General features: G+C 38.8%; 1 protein-coding gene across 37 annotated transcripts in view; it reads right to left on the minus strand.

The window, feature by feature from the left end:
• The window catches only part of BNC2 (basonuclin 2), a 428,074-nt gene that overhangs the window by 125,140 nt on the left and 275,227 nt on the right, over positions 1–27,707 (minus strand). For 31 of the 37 annotated variants that reach the window (XM_047699784.1, XM_047699778.1, XM_047699777.1 and 28 more), the window contains 2 exons: positions 26,683–26,785; positions 1,005–1,240 (listed from right to left, as the gene is read on the minus strand). In XM_047699784.1, coding sequence (XP_047555740.1) covers positions 1,005–1,240; positions 26,683–26,785 — 339 coding nt within the window. Of the gene's footprint in view, positions 1–75; positions 637–1,004; positions 1,241–26,682; positions 26,786–27,707 lie in introns of those variants that run through there. The other 6 variants (XM_047699799.1, XM_047699797.1, XM_047699798.1 and 3 more) reach the window with 2 other exon arrangements.

Consider the following 27,707-nt stretch of genomic DNA (forward strand, 5'->3'; position numbering starts at 1 on the left):
TTTTGTTTTTTGAAGGGGGTCAATTCTCCTGGTATTATTCCCACAAGAAATTTTAAAAATCACTTCAGATTCTACCTTCTCCAACTGTGATCTCCTTTGGCAGGAGGGAGTACTTCTTCATCGTCCAGTGTAGTCTTTTTGGATCCTGGGGTCTCCCAACATGCTGTTTTCAACATTTACCCTTCAAGGGTCGTAGGAAGACAGATGGCCATAAAAACATTTCAGAGGCAAAGTACACAATGCAAAGTGACTCATGACATACTGCAAAAAATGATGAAAAATGTAGGGAGGCTGGGGTGGGGGGAAGTGGAGGCTGCAGGCCTCCAGGAGAAGTCTTAAGACCCTTACCAGGTCGCAAGTGCCACTGATAACAAAGAAGAAGCTCAGGTTGGAAGAGCAGGTGTTGTGAAAGCCAATTCTACAACCATGTCTGTGTTTTGGAATGTGGAGGTTTACTGGTTACAAAAGCAGAGAGTTTACAGAGGTTATGGTTCTTTTGATTCAGATGAAGAAGCAATAATTAGGGCACACAGACAACCAAAAAAAACAAAACAAAACAAAACAAACCATTAAACCTACAAATACGGTGCAAGCAAAAGCCCTACTAAACCCAGAAGAAATGTAATCTCAGATTTTCACAAACACTTCACCCACCTCCAAGAGCCCTTCCCTTCAGTGGGGCTACAATCAGACTTGCTGGAGAAGCAGGAGGCCCACGTTGTAGGGAGAGAGAGAGCTGAGTTTAAAAAGATGCAAACAGCAATGCTAGGCAACAGGCCACTTGTTCCTTTCTACCATCCACCCCTGAGGCCCAGTGCCAGCCTGCTGGGACACAGTTCCTTCTTTCCAGCTCTCTGACAAGCCTGCCGAAGGGACCACCTTAATCAGAAAAGCGTGTGCACACCCAGGCCTGTGAGGGGCAGGAAAGAGACCAGGTTGGCGAGGCTTCTCCCTCAACCCGTCCCGGAGCTGGCGGGACACCAGCGGCACTGTCCTCCCCCTACCTGAAGGATGTACCCCCGGACGTAGTCCCGCAGCGTCCAGCCCAGGCCATGTAGTATGTGCAGCACCTCCTCCTGCTTCAGGACACTGAAGAGACGGTCCAGCAGGATCTTTAGCCGCACGGGCACCGCCTGCGTCCCGTAGAGCATCAGGCTGCTGATGTCGAACACCACGTTGGACTGCACGATCTCCACCTGGGTGGGGTGGTACAGGTGCTGCGTGCTGAGCTTATCCAAGGCTGTGGTGGTCCCACCAGAGTTCCAGAGGTGGGCAGGAATACAGACATGGAGGGAAAGGGCAGAGACAAAGTAGAAACAAGTCACTGGATGTCATCAGGGTTCCATTTCCACAGATGGATCATGCCTACAGATGTTTAAGTGAGATTTTGCAATGGAAACAGTTCTCGTCCCACCTCCTCCCTGCTTTTGCCTTTTCCTTTTGATTTGGTATGTCTATAAATTACAGACAACAGCAAATACAAAACACATTCGACTTTCAGAAAGATAGCCCCTGAGGATGCTTCTCAATGTGTGAAAACCTGACTAATTTAATTTGCCAACTGAACTATAGCTCAGCCCAAATTGCCATGGTGTCCTCCATCCCCCCTCCCTCATCAAAAAACAGAGGGACAAACAATTCTGGACTCCTGCCATAAGCATAGGCCGAACCAATATCAGTTTTCTGAATAAGACTCACCCCTTATCATACTTGAATGGTTTAAAGAGGAAGAGGAGCATGCTTTTTGGACTACAGGGTTAAAAAACCCCATGTGAGGGGATAAAGGCTCGTAATGTAACTCAAGTGAAATTAGCAAGCAGGGATTATCCCAAGAGGTAGTTCTTCCAACTCTTCCTCTTGTTATTTACCTGTTAGTTTAATGTTCACTGGCCTGTTCAAGAAAAAGGAATTCACGGTGTAACTTGGTCACTTTTTATAAACATCTCTGACAAGGGTTTAGTATCAGATGAAAATAGGCAAAAAATGACAAACATCAAAGTGGAAGAATTTCTGTGTATTTCAGGGGTGTTACCTCAGTACAGAAAATTGAGGATGACCATCCTCCTAGTAAACACTTCAGACCTTTTTCTCCTCAAGTCTAAGAAGTTACATCTAGATCTAAAAGCCAAGATAAGGTCATACATTCTAGTCCCCATCCTTATCTCAGTTCCTGGGAACCCTGCTGCAGAAAATGTAATTACATTTTTCCTCAGTTTCTCTACAGTGAACAATTAAGATAACATTGTCTCATCCACAAGGCTCAAAGAGATGCTGCAAAGATTAATGGAATAATGAGTGAGAGGTGCTCTGAACTGGTTAAGAGAGCACAAAAGCCTTAGATCAACTGTCAGAATTATACACAGATGACCTTCCAGAGATTAAAAAAGATAAACATGTGCGTCTGAAAGATGGTCATCTAATCTCATAAGTCAGGCAAATGGGTATCAGACAACAACCAGGCTCAAATCGTAACTACACCTGAGAGCGCCCAAGGTTTTTGCAAGTTCTAAAGGCACTGCCTGGCTTTCTCAACCTCTCTTCCCAGCACTGCAGACCATCACAGAATAGACTCCTGTACCTGCGCAGTCTGAGCAACTCCTGTTTGAAGATGCCCGTATTTCTGCATATTAATGCAGGTATTTAAAAGTACACGCACACACACACTTTTTTTTAGTATTTCAAATGTATTTTTTCAGGGTTCCTCCTCCACTCTCGTTTCCTCCTGACTTGTGGTCACCAGAGAGTTCATGTACTCTTGATAAATTGCTTTCTTACATCCACAGTGTAAAGGCCCTTATCATTTACCCGCTGGCTTCATTCAACACATTTACTCCCAGGAATACTTTGTCAAAGAGTTCGGGTTTCCTCATACTTCATTTCTTGCGGCTGATTTGTCTGATCTTTCCTATTCTAGTGGTTAAGTCAACTTTGAATAAATAGCTTTAAAAATTAATTTAACGTTTGGGAAAGATAAGGGATTCACAAGCCTAGGGACTGAAGTCTTCTCTCATTCCATAGGGCATTTAGACTGCAAAAATGTAGGAATGGGGTATTATTATCCCTGTTCTTCTTCAAGTAGAGCCTTACTACTCAGCCTTCTTATGGGTAAGCTGCTCTGCTTACAGAATCCAGTGACCAGGTCAGGGGAAATCTGCTCCTCTCTCGTTTCCCTTCATCCACCCCTCCAGGTCTGCATCAAACACTTCTTCACCAACTATACTGCTATCACGACAAAACAGGAAATGAAGAGAGGACAAAAGAGGGGGAAAACGAGGGGAAAAAAGATGACACCAAGTCTCGATTTCTATTCCCATGTTTGGTGCCTATACCCATGCATTAAGTACACACAGGTGTGTGTACCTATGTGTTCGAGGGCTGGTTGTTAAGCTGTCACCCTCTCCCTCCTGCTCCTCAAAAAAGGGCTGGCAGTTTAAGGAGGGAAAGAGGACTAAAGTGTTTAGGCTCCAGAAACAAAGAGAAGTTGTTCAGACAACTGAAAGAGCACAAGTGGAAAGGTAAAGCAAAAACATTTCCTTAGATATGCTTTTGAGAACAACAGAGAGTAAGAATATACCTGATTTTTCTTCATAAATATGCCATGTCAAAAAGGAGAAATACTGTTATAGCCACATAAATACATGGCAGGGATCAACAACTTTTTCTGTAAAATGCCAGACAGTAAATATTTTAGGTCTGTGGATCAAACGTTCTGTTTCACAGGTACTCACTTCTGCTGTTACAGAGGGAGAGCAGATAAGACTTAAACTAATGGGCGTGTTGGCGTTCCAATAAAACTTTATTTACATAAATAGGCACCTGGCCACATTTATACTGATATGGAGGATGAAAGGGTAGCTCAGATATTTAAAGAAAGTCAACAGTAGATAAGGGAAAAAACCTGAGTGTGATTTAAGCAACAATTATCTAGGAGATGAGTCTCAGACAAAGGACTGAAAAATTAAACTATCCAGTTTGCAGGTGTCAACTACAAATTTCAACATGTACACATCATCAAAGATTATGATCTGTCAAATTTCTTGAATGTATCAAAATTTTCTGCCTTATGACTGCTGGATCATACTAAGTCACCAAGTTGTCGACAACTTTTGGGGATGTTGCCTAGGTGGGCAAAGGTTAAGTGGCAATTTTTTAAGTTATCCTAATAATGGTGAACTGAGTCTGCCTCATGTCATGATCTTCCTATATCTGACTGTGGAGGACGGAAGTCTGAGTCTTAGTGGGGTTAGGAATATGAGTTGGGTCAATGGGGTGAATAAAATGTAGGGCAAGAACTTGTTCAGCCGAATGGAGTGAGAAAAGAGGGTCACCTACCTTCATACTTTATGGGTCTAACCATCTTAAATTGCTCTATACCAATGGTATTCCCCAAATTTCATTTTCAAATAAAATCTTAAGAAAAACTGGGTATAAAAACATATAAAAGTAAAATTATTCTTGATGAAGCTGGAGTGCGTGTGGATTAGAGAACTTTTAATAATTTGTCATTCTCTTCTTCCATTCAACTTGTTTAAGCTGGGACTCCTAGAGTTGCTGGAAGCACAGTGCAAAAAAAAAAAAAAAAAAAAAAGCACTTTTCTATACAATAAAATGATGTCAACTGCTCTGCCTGCTTTACATCTATTCCCCTTCAATCTGGTACCAGATATTAGATTTCCCTTTGGGGAGTCACTCTTCCCCTACACGCAGTATCAATTATTTCGCAGACCAGAATGTTGTATTCCTTGAGTCAGGTCTGGAAACCAGGATATCTCAGCCCCTGGCACAGCACCTGGTTCAAGAATGGGCAAGTGACCTAAGGCTGCATGGAGAGGCTGACTCTAGGATTTTAGTTAGAACTACTGGGAAGTCTTCTCTTTCCTGGAAATTTGCAGCCAATCTACATGCTTGAGAATGAGAATCACATGGAAGTCCATCAGGCTGCAAGACGGTCTTAGACCAAGTACTGATAATAATGGTTTGATTCAGAAGACACAGATATGGCAATGTTAAGGCCGGAATTTTCAGTTACATGAGCCAAAGAAATCTCTCCTCACTCTCCTTTTTTATGTCTGCCTGAAGCAGGATTCCATAATTTGTACTTAAAGGAGGCTTAACTAAGACAACCACTTTTGGGGGTACTTTTCCAGCTACATCCCATGTAATTTCAAAGCAGCTATCAGTGGTTCAACTAAAACTATATTAGTTCCAGGCCCAATGCTACTCACAATTTATCCGATGACTAGAAATAGGGTGTCCTTAACAATTTCCTATCTTACACAACTTTACAAAGGGTAATGGATGCCATCAACATTATTAAAAAAAAATGGTGTGTTGGGGGGCGGATAAATAAATTGACCATTTAAGTACTAACTAAAAGTCAGGCATCATTCTAGGGGGTTACAATGATCTCCTTTAATCCTTCAAAAAAATTAAAAACACACAGAATTACTCTTATTGCGTGTTCCGAGATCACAGGCTCAACGAAGTAAGGTAACTGGCCTAAGGTCACTTAGTTATTTCTCCAGAAAAGAAACATTCTGTTTCCACAGAATGAAAAGAAATGAACAGAAAAGAAAATTCTGTTTCCACCACATGTTCAGATAAACAGTAAGTCTGGAAACTTGCAAGTCTTCATCATGTTGAAGTCCCTCACTCCCAGAAATCTGGGCTTCTTGCCATCCCTCTGCTGAAGCAAGCATTTCAAAGGTCACCAACACCTGCTTTACTGTGAAATCCAAAAGCTTTTCCCTTCATTGTTCTCCATGACCTCTTCACAGCAGCTGACCTTACTGATCACCACTCCTCCTGTAACGCTCTTTTCCTTCATTTATGCATACATTCATTTATTCACCTGCACTATTAACTCAACAGCAATATAGGAGCTGCACGCAGAAGCTAAAGTAATTTATGTTGTGGCCTCCACCTTCAAAAGGAGACAGACGCAACCAGTATAAATGCTATAAAAGAGATTTGATAAAGTACTGTAGGGTAACTGCCAGGAAGGCGCAGTCTTACAAGATAACTAGGAATTCAGCAAGTGAGAAAGGAGGAGCACAGTCTAGGTAGATGGAACGAAGGCCGGCGTTCTCAAACATTACATGCATCAGAATCACCTGCGGGGCTTATTAGACCACAGATTGCTGGGCCACTGTCCCCAGAGTTTCTGGCTGGGGCTGCGGTGGGGACCAAGGGTTTGCATTTCTATAAGTCTCCACAAAATGCTGATGCTGCTGGCCAGGGACCACACTTTGAGAACCACTGAACTAATGGGATACATGGAAGAGAATGAATATCCACAGAATGTCTAATACTTGAGGCCAAATAGTTAGAGATAAGTACAAAAGAGTCGGATGGGCAAAGTGTAAGGAGGCTTAATACTAAAGGCCAAAAGCTGTGGGAGGCTTATGATATAATTTTATTTCCTGTTAATAGGATATAGAAAACATTAAACATTTTATAAGATAAAAATATCTTATGATTCTAAATATAAAACTTTGACGAGGGTCCACAAGTTGAATTAAAACAATGGCTGTCAACTTGAGGGACATGGCACGTGTTCAGCAGTAAAAGCCACTGAATAAACCTCAGCCACAAAGCCACAACCCCCATTTCTCCTTTAAAAATTGTACCCTTCCTTCTTTACAAAATAATGGTGTAGTCTGACTTGACTTATACAGTGCAATGGCCCAGGGTGGAAAACTCTCCTGGGTGCCAAAATAAATGAGGCTTTCTGGAAGCCTCCTTTAATTATTAATAACAGCATCAAGAACCTGGGAAGGTTTATTTCCTGACTATACCTATATGGATAAGGAGCAGCTAGAACCTGATGCTTGGGTCTGTGTTGGAATATTCAGAATTCAGACAGAACATAAAATGGGACAAGAATAATGCATTCACCTCTAGCATTCCTATCTATTTTAACAATGAATCACTCTTTAGAATGTATCCTTGTGAGAGCAAAGCACAAGTGTCCAATACTGAAAATGGCTTTTGCCTCCCAAAACATTCAAAGGCAAGCCATTCTTTTCAATTAATCCTGACACTCAACCCTAGGAGTTGAGATCATTACCTGGGAAAAAAAACCCCTTGAGCCTATGACATGTCTACTCTTTTAAATTCAGTCTGAATATTTTCCTGGACCTATAAACTTTGTAATGCACACTAGATAAAATGTGAATAGAAATTTTACATGATTTCTTTCAGACAACCTACTTAATCAAATACCAAATATTTATTTCAGCTATGATTAATCATCATTTTCTTTGAAGATTTTATTTATTTATTTGATGGAGATCACAAGTAGTCAGAGAGGCAGGCGGGGAGTGGGGAGGACAGGCTCCCCGCCGAGCAGAGAGCCTGATGTGGGGCTCGATCCCAGAACCCTGGGATCATGACCTAAGCTGAAGGCAGAGGCTTTAACCCTCTAAGCCACCCAGGTGCCCCTGATTGATCATCATTTTTGTCTTTCTTTTTTATGTGAGAGGAAGTGGGGAGGGGCTGAGGAGGGAGGGGCAGAGAGAGGGGGAGAGAGAATCTTAAGCAGGTTCTACACTGAGCATGAAGCCTGATGTAGGGCTTGATCTCATGACCCTACAGTCACGACTTGAGCCAAAATCAAGAGTCAGACGCTTAACTGACTGAGACACCCAGGTGCCCCTCAGCTTATTTCTTATAAAATTTTGAGTATTTTCCACATCCTGTTAATAAAAGTAAAATTAACATATATTATGATCTAAAGCCAAGGCACTTAATTTTTAGCAGTACATAACTGCTTTCATTAAATACATAAAACCAGTTTTGACCATGAGATCTAGCAAAATTAATAAATGTTTTTATAATATACAACTCTTACCTAATGTGTTCCTGAAGTCCAACACTATACTGTGATATACATATGGGACCACATGACTAAGATCATGACTTTTTTTCCTATGACTTCTAACACACTCTTCAAAAAAATATTAGGTTTACATTATATCATTACTAATTAAGTAATAAGAACTAGCATTTCTGTTGTAAATGGAGTAATTTTATTAGCTCCACATTTTATTCTAGACTGTTTTAGTAATCTACCCTATGAAATGCAGTCCACAACATATTGATTTTTTAATAATTTTTCTCAAAATGCATATTAATACATTTATTTGAATCAAAATGTGAATTCAATTTCTCGCAATGAAAATTAAATTCGGAAGCATAATTTGACCATGACCACTGGTGGAAATTTTCATCAATCAAGATAGCTGAATCTGCAATGATAAAAGTATCACTTTTCAAAAAAATAAAAATAAAAAGCATATTGCAGAAATTATTTAAATAACTAATACAGTATCTTTATTTTCTCAACCTTAACTGTGTATACTAGAATAAACGATATGCCTCTAAATGAAAGACTAACAGCTAAATTTATATGTAGACATTTAATACATCTTGTTAATGCCTTTTTCCAGACACCGAGAAGGTGAATGACTATAACAACATCTGGGTAATAAGGTGGGTGATTTTCACTTTTTTTCCTTTTAACAAAACTAACTGATCATTGTGTAGTTTTTGGCATACAATGTGAAATGATTTCTAAGAAGTGAATGACGATGGGATAAAGTTCCTTGTCCCACCTATTCACGTGAATAGGCATCTCTGCAGTTACATCTGCAAAAATGAGAAATGATAGGGTAACTTTTCTATTTCTTACAATGAATACTATTCATTTACTGATATATGAACTTGTCTGGGAAGAAAAAAATTATAGCCCCATCCAATTTATTGACAGGTATATTTCTAACAAAAATCTACTTTGTGTTTAATAAGTTATAAAAATTGTAGTATTTCTATTGCTTTGGATCTTACCATCCTGATGAAGTTAAACAATAAATTTAAATAAAAAATAAGTTTTTATTTATAATGTATTATTTTCTTAATTTTCATTGCAGACATGTGTAAGTTGAATGATATAAGACTTTCCAGTGAATGTGACTGACTACATTTATAGTAATGTCATTTGGAGACAGAGAATTGGAAATAAGAGTTAAGGACGACTTAAAACAATGATTTAAAGTTCCCAATGTTAAAAAGATTGTTATCCTCCAGATAAGGGACAGTTTCTAGGGCCAGACTCCACGGGTTCAAATCTCAGCTCCGTCACTTACTTGCTGCATGACCCTGGCAAGTTACTTTGTATATGAAAATGTCAGGATGGCTCTTTCTTTTCAAAATTCTTGCTAGTGGCAGCCAATAGGTTGAGGACCACCTCCTTAATTCAAGGGGTGAGGAAAGAAAAACACAGAATCAAGACCAACCTAAAAAGAGTGGGAAAGAAAATAGATGCTTAGAGTAAAGATGGGCAGTTTAAGATTTTCTAGGCTGGGGGGGTTTGAAGGGGAAATCAACTGAGCTGCAGGGGAATCATGAAGATTTCAGAGCTGATGCCTCTCCAGCTGTCCACCTGGGATGAGCTGCCTCTAGGAATCCAACTACTCCTACATTACGCAGGTGATTCCTAACCTACTCAAGAGCCATGCTCTCAACTCCAAACACGTACTTGACTCTTAGCGCTGAGAAAGGTAGAACTATGGAAACTAGGCTGAAACAAACCTTTTGTTATCTTCTGATGGATATGTCACAGGTGCTCTTGAAAAAAAATGCCATAAATTCGAGAAAACAATAACAACAAAATAATCATCTATAACCCCACCACCCAAAAATTGCTAATATCCATACATTGACACAATTGCATCTACTTTTTTCAGTCCATAATTTTATATAGTTGAGGAGATCTACAGTATGGATACAAATTCTTATCTTGTTGGCTGCTGTTCTTCTCACTAAACATTACATACAGAGAAAACATTCAAATTATCTCAGGCTACTTAGTACCCATACATTTTTCCACTGCAGTTTCTCCTGGATCAATCCCTCCTCTCTGCCCTAACTTCTATCACTTTAGTACAGGCTTTTAAGGCTCTCACAACTCCATTACTGCAAGTAACTCCTGGTGGTCTGATCTATCTCTGCTTTTTCTGACCCAATACAACCTAAATACAACCCACAAGTCAGTCTTCTCAAAATACTGATTAGAATAGGTCTCTTCCCTGGTCAAAAGTTTCTAATAGTGATCCCAGCAAAACCCTCCCTCCTCCTTTACCTGGAGTCCTTAACCTGGGTCAGGAGACCTTGGCCAGATCAATCCATCGTTATAACATGACACAAAGTGAGCTACACACTACCTTTTCAAACATTCTAAGCACTTTCATATTTGGTTACTAGAAGAATATTTCCAGGTCCTATGCTAAATTTTGGAGAATTTGTGAAGAACAAAACAGATAGGACTTGAACCCTCTTGAAGTTAGCAGACTAATGAGGAAAACAAACTTAAAAAAAAAATACACATTAATGCACAAAATTACAAGCTGGGTATGTCACATGAGAACATAATTTAAATGGATAACAAATTAATTGGCTTTTCCAGGCAAAGCCAATTCTAGGACATGAGAGACAGCAGCAGAACGGTACGCGATGATGCTGTGAGATAAGGAGAGTTCCATCTGCTGAGCTACATTTTAAAAATGTTTAATTTTCAACACTGTTCTTTAAGTGCCTTTCCTCTTATCTACCTTTTGACTACATCTTCCTTCTAGCTTCAAGTTCTATTTTCTTTTTCCATGAAGTCTGGAGAGGTCCCCTCATCTAAGAGCAAACTGTCTCAATAATGATGCGTGCCAATCATGTACATCCCAACCATATGCTGCCCATTTACTGGGTCACTTATGTGCCTATTTTATCACGAGAGCTTGATGTTAAGCAGCAACTCTATCTGACACATAATTGACTCAAGGGTGTTCAATTCTCATATTGTTGAACAGATAAACACAGTTAAGTCAACATAGACTAGGAAAGACCATTAGTGTATTTGCATTGAAAGCCTAAATGTATGATTCTACTGTGCCACCAAACTCTCCATTTTACCCATGTCCCTCTCCTTTGATCTTTACACTCCCCTAGAGAACAGTGGTTATAGGTAATTGTGGCAGTTCACGGAGCGAGGTGGGGCTGCTATCTGGACAAGAATCAACTAAGCTTTGCATAATCTATTCCCTTTCCTACCACTTGAAGCATGATTTGAGGGCATCCAGTGGATTTCTAGGTAGCAATATGAAATCCGGGACTGTTAAAGAAAACAAGCTTGATGACAGGGTGCATAGACTAGAACATAATGTGTAGACATTATGAAAATCATAGCACAGATCACTGGATTTGTAATCAATGTTCTAGAGCTATGATCTCCCAGCTATAGAAAAAGATATGGATGGTACAGATTTTGGACAGGGTCAGAGAATGGTCACACAATAAGATCTACAAAGAAAAGCTTATTTTTCTTTTATAAAAGGTCTAGAGGGGAAAAAAGCCAACATATAAATTAATCTCTTCTTAGTATGTGGAATTTTATTTGGAAAAAGAAAAGGGTCTAACTGCACAATATGGATACTAGTTAGAAAAAGAAAAGAAAATTCACACAAGAGCTTCTTAAATTGTGAATTAGGTAACTGGGGGGAATATAATTTACCTGGATTTCCTTAAAATGCCAAAACAGAAGCTTAAACTGGTAATTTTCTAGCTATGAGACAAAGGAAAAATTGAAGTCTGGATATAATTTTAATAAACACTTTGATAGGACAAGACCCCCAAATGACACATAAGTCTGGAAGAAGAAAACTCATTTCTGTTAAAAACAGAATCACCATTAAGGACAACAGCCAGAATTTTTGTGGTTCATTACTGTGTAATGTAAATGTAAAATCGGTATAAAATGTAGTGCAAAATATGCAATAGTGAAGTGATACAAAGTAACATACACTTTGAACAGTATTGCTAACTTAAAGAACAAAGTAATGTTCTTTATAAAATTCTGTTTTCAAATGTATAAAATAGAGCTGGGGTGGGTGAGCAGTAGTTATAAAAGAACTTGCATCTATCAAGTGAAATGTGAATAACTATTTTTTATTTCAATTTTTAATAACAGGAATTACTCCCCAAACCTTCAAATAAATTAAAATAAATGTAAACCTGTAATTCTACAGACTTCACTTCTAATATTTTCTGTGAAGGTCACAGAAATAAGAACATATTCAGATAGTTTTTTTTCTTAATGTAGGAGTATAAAAGTGCTTTTCACTGATCCTAGAAAATTGGCTCTCAGTGATAGTTTATAGTTCTTAGTTTTCCACAACTTTTTTAAACATAACTTTCTTTAAAAGCCAGATTCAAGTGACTTAGGTGGTTTTCACAGGAATATGCTTGAATGTTTCAAGCCTTGACATCCAGTGGACTCCATCTAGTAGCGGTTCAGGCAAGGCAGTGTGAAGCTTATAGCCAGCCATTCAATAAAAAGTGAGAGAAGTGGGCTAACTTCTCAAAACCACCTACTTTGCAGAGGAAAACAATTAAAAATTTGTATGAAAATGGCCTAAAAGGAAATCTTTTATTTCACTAATTTCCAGTCCTGCCCTGGATATTTTTAAATTTTTAAATACTAATTTGAAGCAATTTATAAGTAAGAAAAAAAAATTAAAGAAACCTATTCTTTCATTTTGGGAAAAAGCCAAGTGAGCCTTCAATTGGAAAGCTAATTGTTTTGAGAACTCCATTTCTCTTGCCTCAATTCCCCTTAGGATTCTAAATTATAACAGCATCAAGCGGTCAACTTTTAGGAGCTCTAGATCCTAGAACACAATTTTAATTTCTAATAGATTAACATTTAACATGTGTCTTTGAGGGATTGGTTTATGGAATTCTTTCCATGATTACTTTAAGAGTTCAGAAATAGAGTTCTTAGGGACAGGATTTTATAAGAACAGTTTCTGGGGTCAGATTTTTAAGTTTTGATTACTTATAAACAGATTATTGTTCCCTTTTGTACTCCAAATACCCAAATACTCTGAATTTATGAGGGTCAGTGGCTCTTCATTCTTTCTAATATGACCAATAATTTCCAATTATACCACACTTTATGATATGCACACCATACCCGATATAATGATATGTCATTTCAATGTAGCTAGCCCATGAACTTCAACAGCTTTAATGGGATTTTGCGTATTTAGAATTTCATCATAAAGGGGCCCTTTGGAATCATTATAACATCAATCCTTTCCCATTATAAGACTCTTGCCTAGCAAGAGAGCATCAGGGCGCAAGGCAAAGGCTTAGCCTACCCAAAGATCGTAAGCCAGATCTGAATAAAAGCCACAGCACTTGGGGAAAACATTAATAAATGGCAATGATGACATATTAAAAACTTTTTAGTGGATCAGAGAATCGATCGTGAAGGCAGACAATGACTGTTATTAAAAGAAGGATTCTTTATAACTTGAAGTAATATTTAGATCTGCACATTTTATTCACTACTTTTTGGGAAAAGACCTATATAATTGGGGGCAAATTCGGTACAAAATAACTCATGTTCCATTTAAGTCACAACTTTCTAACTGTAACTGTCAAGGTTGAATTAATTAGGATACTTAATACCAAAAAGAAAGAGGGCTTGCTTCAAGAATTTTTTTTTTTTTAAAGGAAAGAAGAAAAGGAATGATATATAGCTGCAAAAGTTGATCCCCAACCTGGTGATAAAAACTGTCAGCCCTTATGGGTGAAGCGTTTATTTTTTTTTCTTGAACAAATAGCGTGTCAGTGTTTTTAACTAAAACAAAACAAAAACCTACTGTACTTCCATACACCCTGATTACATTACTATACCTTATACCTCATGTGAATGATTCTTGATTTTTTTTTCCTGTCCCTTAATACATGAGGGACTAAGTATATGAATACTCTTAAAGTCCATTATGGATGTCATTCTAATCTGTGGTGACGAAAGGGGGACAAAAGTAGTTCCAATGAGGCCTATGTCCTATGGAGTTTAATCATCCCTAGCTGACATTTAGCTTTGTGAGTATGTGGAGATGCACACACAAACACCCACAATTAGTCCGGGGCAGAATTGGAGCTCCACTTGAGACTATACAGTAATATTTCAAACTGATTGGCATTTCCCCCTGTGGCCTTATGCATAATAAAGTCTTCACAACAGACTTTGGAAATCATTAAAATCTGACTGAGACACACATAAAAGTAGACTGTCAACGCTTGGTTATTCAGAAGCTCACTCTCCTGGCTAGTAGATTAAACAAGTCCTTCGTTTTATTTCTTCTCCTCCTCCTTCCTTACATGGACCACTTTTGGGGGCATGTCTTTCCTCATTTACAGCAACTCCATCAGAAGGTGGTTAAGGGGAAAAGAGAAAATTTAATCTGCAAACTTGACAGTAAATCTAGGAAGAGATTTGGTAATTGACTCTCCTTGCTGCACCCAGGGTTGGGGGTTATTGTTCCTCCTGTTGTTGCTCTATCCAATCTCTAGTTGCCGAGGCTAGCTGAAAGTTGACTACACAAACCTTGCTTTATTTAATTTACAGATCAATGAATTAAATGTACACAGACTACAAAACACATCTCGTGTTAAAAGTAACTACTGAAATATGCTACTTGAACAGACCATGTAAGTCCTTCTATTAAACAAAAACTGAACTTTTCTGTAAGCGAATAATTACCCTACTCCTAATTTATTAGCTTTAAGACGTCATTTTCTTGAAATAGTGTTTCACCAAGAATTTCACTAAGGAAACTCTATAAATGCAAGACATATTTATTTTTGATAGAACATATGCTTTAAACTCTATCACATATAGTGAAGAAATCTTTCAAAATTGAGAGAGCAGAAATACAAAAAGCCAGCATCTGGTAGGAAATACCTGAAAGAAAGGAATGATTATATTCAGTCGTCTTTTTTTTTTTTTTAATAAATGTCACCTTTGTGTCACAAGTATTTTTCCTTTCCTCTCCTAGTAAGTCAGCCTGAAATCTCATTCTAAATCTATAATCAATCTTTTTTTTTATCCTCCCACCATAATCCCTTAAAACTCTGGGCTATCACACACACTTCTGACACTGATGTGTGTTTTCTTCTGGATTGCTGGATTTGCTTAATACATATATCAAGTATCAAACTGCTTTGCATCTGTGACTGGAGAAATAAAAGGCCCTATATAAAGATTTGCTCATAAAAAAAGGGGGGGTTAAGAAGGCAGTCTTAGGAAAAGTCTAAGCTAACCAATTGTTAAATGCATGAACAGAAAATGTCAAAGGCTAGAGAGATCCTTGTCTGTTTTTCCATTCCCATGATCAGTGTATGATTGAGCAGATGGGGAAACAAAGTTGCCATCCCAACCTGAAGTCACTACTTGGCTGTTTGACATGTATGTGTTATCAACAAGGCTAAACATCTTTCAGAGTTTGGGCCATTGGCAAAATGAAACTATTTTATAGCATCACCAATGTTTAATATTTAATAAGTACAATATTTAATAAGTGCAAACTTTCAGAAAAGAAGCCAAGTCTCCTGAAAAGATGTGAACAAAGAAACAGAGGGGAGATGCTCATTAGCTCTTCCAAGTTTTGGTTACCAACTTGATAGTAATATGACCCTAATTTCTAATGAGAAGAAAAATTCTATTAATTAGTACCAATAGGCGCAATCATAAAAATAAATCCAAATTTTAAAATGTAGCGACTTTTCCTTTAGATTTTTTTACTGTATTTAAAACCAGTATTAGAAAACACTTGCCAGCTTCATTTAGTCTCTGACTGAGGCACACATATGTGATCTCCTAATTTACAGCTTGCACGTACAGATGTTCACACTTAGTAAAAGGGCTTCTTAATAGCTTTTTTAAATTAAAAGTGTGTTGATAATAGGTGTTTTAAACATATCCAAACAACACAGCTGAACTGACAAATGCCTGTCTTCATGCCTCACCATGCCTCACATTGTGGCAAGATTTTATAAGAGAGAAAAGATTATGATTCAGTCACATGTATATAGGATAAATGTTACCCCCAAAACCTCCAAATGAAATCTTTCATTAATTTTTCTCTCTATGATCTGTTTCCAAGTAGAAAATGTTAGATTGCTACTAGGTTTATGTAGCCGAAAGCAGAACCACACAGCGGTTGCTTGCTGCCTGCAGTTTTTTTCCTTTGCAAAACTTTGAACCCCATCCAGCTTTGACACACTGCCTCTTCACTTAATAACTATCAAGTTTCCCCTTGTCTCCTGTCTACTTTTCTTTGAGGCAATTGCGCACTCAGCACCCCGAGATAATAACACACATCTATAAGATAAAAGCAATGGCATTAATGTAATTGTCTGCCTCTCTCTCTTTAGCCTAATCTTTTTTTCCTTCAGTTTTGACTGCCTGTGTGACACCTGTTTTTGTCTCCTCTGATCCTACGACAGGTTTTCCGCTGACAAGGTTTTTGCCTGACAGAGATTCTGCAGACAAGAACATAATAAAATATGAAGAACTGCTTGTCAGAGTTTCTGCCAATGCTCACATGAAATAAAGAAAAAAAATGACTTTTTTAATTTTTTTTTTTTTTTTTTTTTTTATAAGGGGCCCTGTGATCGTCACTTCTGGCCTGTCGGAGAAAAGACCTCCCTGGCCAATTTCTCCAAGCCAAACAGGTGTTTTCTTTTATGTTAGAAGTTGATTTGTTTTTTTAATTTTTCCTGATAGTGGAAAACACGAACAGCCCAAGACGGAAGGGAGAATTTCTATCCATCAGATTTTTGCACGCAAAGGAATACTGAAGAAGTACTAAATAAAAGTGGAAGATATTTCACTCAAAACTATACCTTCTGAATAAGACTAAAATGTCAACATCTGTTAATGATCAAACAAATTGAACTTCCCTAAAATTTACTTCCTGGCTAGTCAGGCTGCTAAAACCTCCTACCTACCTTTCACTGGTTTTGTTGTCTGAAGACAGAAGAAAACAGCAAAGGCGAGAACAGAGAGGCTGGACAAGAGAAATGCAGAAGTGGGACTAAAGGCAAGCGTCTGCAGCTGTGCTTACCACTTAGCATGGAAGAGGCTGCTGGAAAAGAAATGGCAATTAGGAATCAGAGACTCGTAGATACACTTAGGATTTTCTACAAACCTTTGTTCCTGTGCTCCTGTGTAGGAGACGCTGCAGTGGGTATCAGCACGCAGAGATGAAGAGGTGGCCTGCCTGAGCTCCCGAGCTAGTGGAGGGATCAGTACGCCACAGAAACAACCCTTTGGTCTCAGTAAAGTGCGCTGAGCACATTCAGAAGGGAACACTTAATTGCTCCTGGGGGAAGGGGGATCCCTCTTCCCTGAGGACAAGGGCAGAGGAAAGACTGGACATGATCAATAGTGAAGCAAGTATGAAAGCTCCAAGGACTGGGGAAGAGCTGACAGTGATGAGTGAAGGGAGGACAAGAGACTGGGTTTTGGTTTTTAGGATTCTCGCACCAGTTCTAACTACTCTACCTGAAAGCCACTATAACCTAACCTTCAGTCCACCAATAACACTACCTCATACCAACGGCCTAGAACTGCTATGTTTAATAGAAATACAATTCAACTCACATACTTTAATTTTTGTTGTCTCTTTTAAAAGGTAAAAACAATGAAACTAATTTTTAAGAGCATATTTTATATTTAAGTCAATATATCAAAAATATTACCAAAAATGCAGATAATGTATCAGTAATTCTTGTGATACTTAACATTTTTTTTAAGATGACATTTCCAAAATCCAGTGTATATATTTACAACAGATCTCAATTTGGACTAGCCACATTTCAAGTGCTCAAATCTGTAAGAGTGGCTTCCTCATTGGACAGCCAGGTATAGAGTTGCCGTTGCATTCCTTGGCCAACTGAATTTAAGGCCCAACAACACTGTCCTTTCATTTTAATGGGTCTGGGCTTGCATTTGTAGCATCACCTGCCTGACCATATGGAGCAGGCTGGGAGGCCTAAGAGGCCAAAATGGCAATTTCCCTGGTGCATCAAGGAACAGCTCCAGGGAGAGACCTTACTAGGGGGCCCCTTCTACTTCTGCTTATGATTTTGCTCAGTTGTGGCAGTAACACCTTAAACAGTTACACCTTAAAAATACCATCTATACAGCACTTTGGCTCTATGCTCACTAACTACTAACAGATGAATTCAAGAAGCTTTTGAAAAATTACAAACACCTACCCTCCCAGAAGGCAAAACCTGGTAAGGAATGGGATGCATAAACAACATTTTATGCCTCCCAGAATATGAGTCAGAATTTCTCTGAATTACCATAGTTACCTCCTTTCATGTTTTCACTCTTCAACAAAGGTTAGGGGGAGGGCCCCTGTTTGGAAGAAGTCACCACTATGACACAACGGGAAAAGGAAGAATGGTTGAGAGCATCAACCTGAAATTGCTGTGACATACTGGGGTCCTTATCACCCAGCAGAACCTCCTGGTCTATCTCAATAGTGCATCCTGAGTAAAATGAGAGGAGCTGAGTGTTTCATTTATAACTCCTTCAATTTGTGTTCTGCTTAACCTGGTGAACTCCAGTTAATTAAGATGTTCCTATAAACAATTAAGCTTCCTGTAGGATCGTTAGCAAGATATAAAAATTTATGATGTAATAAAGTACAATAAAATGATAAAGTGGTTAGCCCATCAAAGCACTTTACATGCAAGAATATAGGTGTGAAAGTGGTCAAAAGTAGTCTGAAATCTGACTGAAATTCATCTACCTCTGATTTTTGGACTTGCAACAGATAAATATTCCTACAATTCATTTTAACTGGTCTACACTTCTCAAAATGTGACTTCTGGGAAAAAAGTGCTTCTGATTTCTGTTCAAATAAGGGCTCAAATGACACTTTAGGGGAAATGGAAGGTATGGAACAGGACTAGATTTAATGGGGAAAGAACTGGTAACCTAAACTCTGCCACTGGGCCCTGAAGAAAACCTTCCCTGGAAGGGGAAAGAAGCTTGTACCCCCTGTACCTTAAATGAGGCTCTGTATATTATCATCAGTATTAAGTCCACTTTTCTCTTTAATCTTCCTCAAAACCTTGCTGTGATATTTAGGTATATTCCTGTTATTATTTGCATTTACAGATAAAAGAACTGAGGCTTATTAACTAGGGATCGAGATGGGATTTGATCACTGCCTGGTAAATCCAACTTTTAACCATGAAACAACTAACACCATTAAGTAGATTATCTTATTTAATCCTAGGAAGAACCCTACAAACTAGGTGCTATTATTATCCACATTTCATAGACGAGAAAACAGAGATTACATGAACTTGGCCAAAGTTCTACTGATGGTAGGTGGTAGAGCCTAGAGCCTAGAGCACTCTTACCCACTTTTCTGTCGTGCCTCCCATTTGTGTATCTGAAGCTTCCTCATACCCTGGGGCTCCAGCTCCGTATGCTTCAATCTCAAGATCCTGCCTAGAAACTCCTTAGCAGCAGACTGGCACTGTACACTTTAGAGGCCAGAATTTACCAGACTCCTCTTATGTTCCATCTGAGTAAGAAGAAGCTAGGGAAAAAATGTGGGGAGCTAATAGGCAGAGAGCCCAGGACTTTGAAGGGGAGGGAGGCACTGTTTGTGCTGTGATTAAAAAAGAAAAATTTTAGGGAGTTCAAAGCACCATCCCAAAAGGTGGGCAGGCTAAGAAACAAATCAAAATAAGCAGTTCAGGGACACTATAAGAATATAGTTAATGCCATTAATCAGGCACCGAACCTTTGCATTTGTGAGGATGTCCTCCCTTTAAAGCTTATCAGCTGTGATCAGGGAGTAAAGGAAAGAAGAGGGCACGGTGCCCTCAGGTCGAGCAAAGAACGCTCCCATGCCAGGCAGGAAAATGGCCTTGTTTTGCTCTTTAAGATAAAAATAACTGGAGAGATGTTCAAGGACGTTGTCTGTGGAGAGAACAGGACCCAGCTGCCTCATCAGAGCTAAGGGGACACCTATAAAAGTGGCTTCCCTAACTAAAAATGAATTTTGTGGCTAGGCAAGCCAGGTTTCAGCATCAGAGTCTGGAAGAACTAAGTCTACTTCTGGACAGATTCTTTTAAGCAGATACTACATTAGTTCCTACCTTTTCCAAACCAGTGTGCCAGGGGAAGAGGACTATGGTGTTCCTACCCACATGCAAAGCCCTGGCACCATGACCACTTACCTCTTCCCAAAGGATCAAGTTCTCGCTTGCAAAGCTGGTATTTACTTCCCTGTGCTAAGGAATCAAGCTAGTACATTTAACACTTCGCACCAAATCCTAAATACCTTCCTGCAGCAAGTCTCTCCCAAAGCGAAATCCACTCTTACTGGGACAATCTCCAGGTCAGTTAAAAAAAAAGAGGTCAGAGCTTTCTTGTAGGTTAATATTTGGGAGGATTACCTTTCCTTTTAACCACCCTCTTCTCTTACTTTTGAAAAATTTACAAATCATCATACACAAACCGTTGCTGAGTTACTCTGAATGAGCATGATATCACAGAAATGTCACGCTTTATTTATGATAAAAGACTTCTATTTGGGGTGCAAAGCGGGGGAAACTAGGGAAGAAAAGAGGAAGGAGAAGGAGAGGTTACTACTACATTAGTTATACTGGCTTTTGGACTTAAGTCAGGGAGAATCTTACAGAGTTACCAGTTAGGAATAAACTACTTTCACAGATGTTTAGACAATTCATTAGAAGAGCACAGACTGGGACAAATAATAAAGACATGTGACTTTTCATGGGATAAAATGAAAAATTACTGCTTTTGATCCACTCTGTTTAAATCCTTATAAAGTACACCATGCCACCAAAAAAACTGAGGAATTTCTAAACAGAATGCGGAGATCTCGTGAGCTCTGATATATTCAGAAAGTTTTTGATTATAGAATTTTTTTTGATTATAGAATTTTCGGAACCAATGGCCCTGATTTAAGAACTTAATTATGTAGATTAAGTCTCACTATAATTTTCTTCTAGGTATATGCTTGCCAGTGTTAGCAAATAAAAATACGGGTTCGCACAGCTGAATCTACAGATACACGGCCATCCTAAAAATATTATTCACTGTTTACCTGAAATTCAAATTTAAGGGGATGTCTTATTTTTCTATTTGGGTGAGGGTCTCTATAAATATCCCTCTTCTGATAGGATGTATTGAGTAAAAAAGCTGAGAAGTCATATTCAATGATGCTGAGAAAAAAAAAAAAAGAAAGAAAAATTACTTCCAGTGAATTACAAAAAAGAAAGGTTTGAAATTAATGGATTATATGAATATTAAGTCTTATAGTACATTAAACCGTAAAACTGGTTGGTATATGACACTAAATTAACTTTATACTGCTCACCATTTCCTATGGCACAGAACTAAGGAACTAAAAGAAACCTGGCACAGTACTTTACATATGATGTATGTTTAATAAATATCTATTCACTGCTGATCCAGATGATGTAGGCCAAGCCTGCTCATTTTACGTTAAAAAAATCGGAAGAGTTTGGATTCGGGCAGGAAAGCAGCTGGCTTGATGACCAAATAATTAAAGCAATAATGCAGGACCGTCTTCTTGAATGCACAGAGGTAGTAAAGAGAAATCACATTTATAGAACATAATAAAGGAAAGGTCTTGAGAATTCTGGTGCAACAAGCATTCTCACAGGCAGACCTGAGCCAAAGGAAGTACCACTAGTGTTACTTCAGATTGTGTGGAAGTAAATGAAAATGCTAGCTTTCATGCAGCTTATTGGAATGGTGCATCCTTTTGGTTTAAATCAAAGTATTCTATGAAGAAAATAATTTGTACTGAGAAATCTGCTGTGGGGCTCATGAAGCTATGTAATATATTCTTTATTCATTAAGCCTCATCTCCTTGCCAAATGCTTGCCAGACATACTAAGAAACAGGAGATTTTTTTTTTTCTTAGAGGTAGTTTTAACAAACAGGCTTTGTTGTTAAAAATCACTGATGTAGTAAAGGAAAAAAGTCTATATATATCACCTTTCTAAAATCTGCCCACCTCTGTTCTCAAATACACAAATCAAATATTCCCCATCCTGGAAGAAAAAATTTCCAGTTGTCTTGGATTATCACTAAATATTTCCTAAAATCATTTAGAATATAGTTTACTTTTTTAAAAATCTTTGCTACTTTATTTATCTTAATGGTTTAGAAATGAAGTCTTCATCTAGACTAAGGTCATTACAACCAATTTGCACATAATAGAGAACAAAAATGATTTAGTACCATAGTTCTCAACCTTTGCACCATGCTCCAGTATTTCACAAAGGCACTTCTCATTAAAAGCAAGCACGCCCCCTTCCTACCCTCCCATCTCCCAACACACCACTACTGGGTATTCACTGGTTACATGCTATTTTCTTCTCTCTCTCTCTTTTTTAAGATTTTGTTTCTTTATTTGAGAAACAGCAGAGAGAGAGAGAAAGCACATGAACAGTGGGGATGGGCAGAGGGAGAAAGAGAAGCAGACTTCCTGCTAAACCCGGAGCCCCATGAGGGACTCCATCCCAGGACCCTGAGATCATGACCTGAGCTAAAGGCAGATGCTTAACTGAATGAGCCACCCAGGTGCCCCCTTGCTATTTTCTAAGTATGTAAAATCTTTGGCTGAAGCTTTAATTCCACGAATGGCTGAATTACTACTCTAGTATGGTGGGAAAGGGTCAAGATACAATTGACTAAATTTCTATGGACATAAACATTATGTCACCAGGAAAGAAGTCCACTGCTGCTTTTATCCTGGTATTTTGACACTTTTAAACCAAGAAAATTAAAACTTGTAGGAATTTTAATTTTTTTCAAGACACACTCTATATTTTAGGTGATGAAGGAAAAACACAGAAAAGATCATGCAAACAGAGGAGAAAAAGAAATATAGTTGTTAAATGAATTAGCTGGCAGGATGCTAGAGTCCTTTATCCAAGAACTCTGAACAGAAATTTATAAAATTAGAAAGTCTGGCTTATTACATACTGTAGGTATGGAAATCCTATACCCAAAAAAAGCTTATTTTTAAATAAATTCAATAAAGCCCTGCTTTCTATTAATCAAAGTGAAAGAGCTAAAATTCATTCATGGGAGAAAGAACAGGAAATCCTTTATTAATTCAGTGGGAAATACCTATTGGTAGGTAGTAGAAGCTGTTTTGGGTTTTCTCCCCCTCTAGACTCAATGGTGCTAAAGATTTCAAGGAAGTAATTTGTGAAAAGCAGATGGCCCAGTGCATAATTTCAAAATCTAAGTGTTACAGTATGATGAATTAATCACTCACTCTCTTTAATTTTTTAAAACATCTTTCTCAAGATTGTTGTAAAGTAGCTAATGTCAACAATTCAAGGAGGTTGGAGAAGCAATCTATAAGGCTATGGAATTGGGTGTGTGTGTGTGTGTGTGCGTGTGTGTGTGTGATATAATGACCCATAAAATTCAACATCGTACAAAGAAACTGAAGATGCTGCTATCAAAAGAGATATAGAAACATATTCATTCAAAAGAAGCCACGAGGGGCGCCTGGGTGGCTCAGTGGGTTAAGCCGCTGCCTTCGGCTCAGGTCATGATCTCAGGGTCCTGGGATGGAGTCCCGCATCGGGCTCTCTGCTCAGCAGGGAGCCTGCTTCCTCCTCTCTCTCTCTGCTTGCCTCTCTGTCTACTTGTGATCTCTCTCTCTGTCAAATAAATAAATAAAAAATCTTTAAAAAAAAAAAAAAAGGAAGCCACGAAATTTCTAAACATTTTTCTTTTTATAAAGAACACGTTATTCTGACATTTGGTTATTTTTTTGGCAGCAACTTTTATTATTATTATTATTATTATTATTATTATTATTATTATTTGAGATAGAGTGAGAGAGTTTGTGCCTGTGCATAGGAGTGGGAGAGGAACAAAGAGAGGAAGAGAGAGAATCCTAAGCAGGCTCCAGAGCAGAGCCCAGAGCAGAGCCCCAGGCAGGACTCGGTCTCATGACCTGAGCCAAAATCAAGAGCTGGACGCTGAGCCACCCATGTGCCTCACAACAACAACAACAACAAAATATATATATATATATTACAATATAATAACATGTGGAATATGTTTAGTGATACGATGAAACAATTCTATGAGATGTATTCTCAGTAGTCTTACTGCTGTTCCATCTACATTAAGAGACACACAAAAAAAACAAGTCATTTCCTCCTAGCCTCACACACAGGATACCATCATGTGTAAGGCAGCCAGGAAGACTGCTGTACTTCACCTCTGAGTAGAAATAACTAGAGATATGATTTTAGGGTTTTCTGTGCAGGAGGAGAGAATGAAGCAACTAGTTGAAATGCCAAGGGCAAAAAGAGTGGGTGCTCTCAGCCCACTGCCAACTCAAAAGCTGGAAGCAAATCCCTGTCATATTTGTCCTAATGCATGGGGGAAGAGTGGGGTTAAGTTAGATTTGTGAAACCCTACAATTAATATCCCAGAGACACAGGACTTCTAATGACATGGTAGGAAAAGCACAGGCTGATGTAACAGAAATGCCTTATTCAAGTTTGGTGAAAAATCACATCCCTCAGAAAGTCTTAGAAACAACCATTGGCTAGGAATAATTTCTTTTGTTCGAGAAAGAAGAAATATTCCCCCCCCCACCCCCTGCCACCAATGACAACGCTAATGTAATATGCACATGGAAGTTGGACATGTAATACAAACTGGTGACACAGTCAACTTTCATACTCACAAGGCTACCACAGTACACAGATGATAGGAACACAGATGGCTTTGGAAAAACATGAGTGAATGAATGAAAGTCCTTTGTTTAATTGACCCACTTTTATTGCTTATCCATTGTTCGGTTGCTTACTTTTAACATACAATTATTTATTTGAAAGGTTTCATACACTTTATCTTTAATTCTCACAATAATCCTGTCAAGTAGGTAATATTCATCCCATATTACAGATAAGAAACCTAGGCTGCAGAGATGCTGAACTCTGGGCCACTGAGGTTGCAGAGCCAGGATGTGAACCATCACTGCCTCTGTGATTCCTAGTGGGCTTGGCACATAAGCTCTGGTACATATCACCTAGTAAAGCCAACACTTATTCAGGTAAACAAGGATATTTGGAAGTGTTACGGGCTGGGTTATGCCCCTGACCCAATGTATACCTTGAAGCCTTAACCCCTGGTACTTTAAAAGGTGACTATATTTGAAGATGGAGACTTTAAAGAGGCTGGTTAAGTTAAAATGAAACCACTAGAGTGGGCCCTAATCCAGTTTGATTAGTGTCCTTAGAATAAGAAGAAATCTGAAAGCACAGAGATGCCAGGGGTGCATGCCCACAGAGGAAAGACCATTTGAGGACCTAACAAGAGGGCAGCCATCAGCAAGCCAGGAAATCAGAATGAAACCACCCTGATTGTGGACTTCCAGCCTCTGGAACTGTGGGAAAATAAATTTCTGATTAAAGCCACCCACTCATGGTATTCTGTTATGGCAGTCCTAGGAAATGACTTCAAGAAGAGAAAAGAAATCGCGATAACACACACAGACTGCAAAAGGAACAACAGCTCATCTGCTGTTTAAAATCAGACTGAGCTGCAGATTTCACCCTTGTTAATGAAACAGGAAAGAGTTCCATCCCTGGAGGCACCGAAGAACTGTGGCCCTGCCTGCCAGACACACCCCTTGCAGAGTCTTCCCCTCCTACCACCCTCTCCACCTCTTCTCTCTTGCACACAGAAACATGGCTGAAATGTCCCCACAACGTCAACACACACACCCGAACAAGCAAGGTACACGATAAATTAAAAGCATTTCAAGGCACGGCCCAGCGTTGTACCTCAGATCTTGCTAGAATAACATGAGATTTATAAAAATACAACCCACTGGATATTTGGCCCAGCTCGGGAAGAATATGTCCACTGAAGAGCCAATACCCCAGGCTGTCAAAAAAAATCTCAAGCCAAAATTTCTTTCATAAACATTACCTATCTTTTAAAATTCTATATTCTAGGAAGTAAAGAAAACGTCTGCTTATTTTCTAAGTCTCTTTTTGCCTAACATAAGAAACATAAGCTACACAGAAGAAGATATTAACTGCTCAGTCAAGGCACACTGACAGGACAGCTCTGTGCATCTTGCAAAAAGCCGCCAACACTTCCAGCCATGGTCCTGGGTCACCCTCGCCCCCAACACACACCTACGCAGAACTCCCACTCCAACACCAGCCACCTCCAATCCTGATGCACACTGAAAGGGGGTATTTACAGATGATTTTCTCAGATACCAGCCAAATAATGTTCCCGTTCACTCTCTCACCCATCTTGGACCATACAAAATTTAACATCTGGGAGAATAAACGCAGCCTCAAACGCATATGACAAGGGTGAGCAGTCATCGACGAATTCTCCTCAAGCAAAGAGGGTTTGCCAGCTTCCCTCTGAGGTCCGGGCCCTGAAAGGCCAACTGTGGTATGTTTGAGTTTCCATCAGGCCTGGTACTTGCTGGCTGCTGCTGTGTTCAGTCAGAACCCCACGGCCCAACTGTCCTATAAACATCACACCCTTCTGCTAAGGAGCTGCTCTGCTCGCCTAGCCTTGCTCCTTGGAGCCAAGAATATGCTGTCGGAGAGCTGCAGCCTGAATGTTAACGAACACTCGGAGCACAGCTGACCCCTCTCTCCTCCCAGGCAGAGACTGCTCAGAAAAAATACGCACATTCACATGAACCTAACAAGAACAGGAAGAAAAGTCCAGATTTTCCTCACCATGTGCCACCCAGCCATGTTTACACTGATCGCAAGTCCTCAGGTTAATCTTCCCCGGCTGAAAACATTCACAAGTGCAGTTTACCAGTGTGCAACGGATGGCCTGGAAAAGAAAGGAGGAGAAAAAAGGATCAGCATCGGTTCAAAGGTACCGAGTTTCTTCAACATTTTAATAAATAACATCCACTTCTATTTTTAAAGGCTTTATGTTGGTAGCAGCTTGGAGAGTTTTAAAAATAAATTCGGATACCATCAAAACCTCTTACCAAAAAATGTGAAAAAACAAAGCTCATTCACTAACCAAATGTTTTGTGTCATTCATATTTAACCTTTACATTAGAAACGTAGACCAAACAGAATAAGAATTAAAAAATTACCTATTCTACAAGATGCTCGATTTGTAAAGCTAGGGATCCCAAACAGAAAAAAATAATGCTGCTACTATATATTCCCATTTAAGTCTATCCACTAAGCAATAACGCAGAAAAATACATTCTAATAAAATAATGCTCAGGTGAAATGTTGGTGAACATAAAACATGACATACAAATACTATTATTAGAAGATTACTCTTCTGCTGAGTTTCACTTAAATGCTTTCTTAATCTATCAGATACACTTTGAAAGACACTCTTGTCAGCCCAATAAAATCTAGCATAGTTCTGGTATTATTTATTTACTCCCCAATTCCTTATTTTTTCTCCTTTTTGATTTATTAATTTCATTTTCATTCTCATTTTTAAAAAATACAAAACAACCTTCCTTTTACTTTATTTTTTTTAAAGTGGGCTCCATGCCCAGCATGGAGCCCAAAGTGGGGCTTGAACTCACAACCCTGAGATCAAGATCTGAATTGAAATCAAGAGTCGGAGGCTTAACCAACTGAGCCAGCCAGGTGCCCCCTTTTCTTTTACCTTAACGGCGATGTAAAAAAATAAGTTTAGAATAGGAAATGCCATTTATGTAAACATCTTATATCTGTAACAATCCAACTCTATCTTAGAAAACTGGAAAACACACTCAAAA

The sequence above is a fragment of the Lutra lutra genome, chromosome 13 (genome assembly GCF_902655055.1).
Source record: "Lutra lutra chromosome 13, mLutLut1.2, whole genome shotgun sequence".
Classification (NCBI taxonomy): Eukaryota; Metazoa; Chordata; class Mammalia; order Carnivora; family Mustelidae; genus Lutra; species Lutra lutra.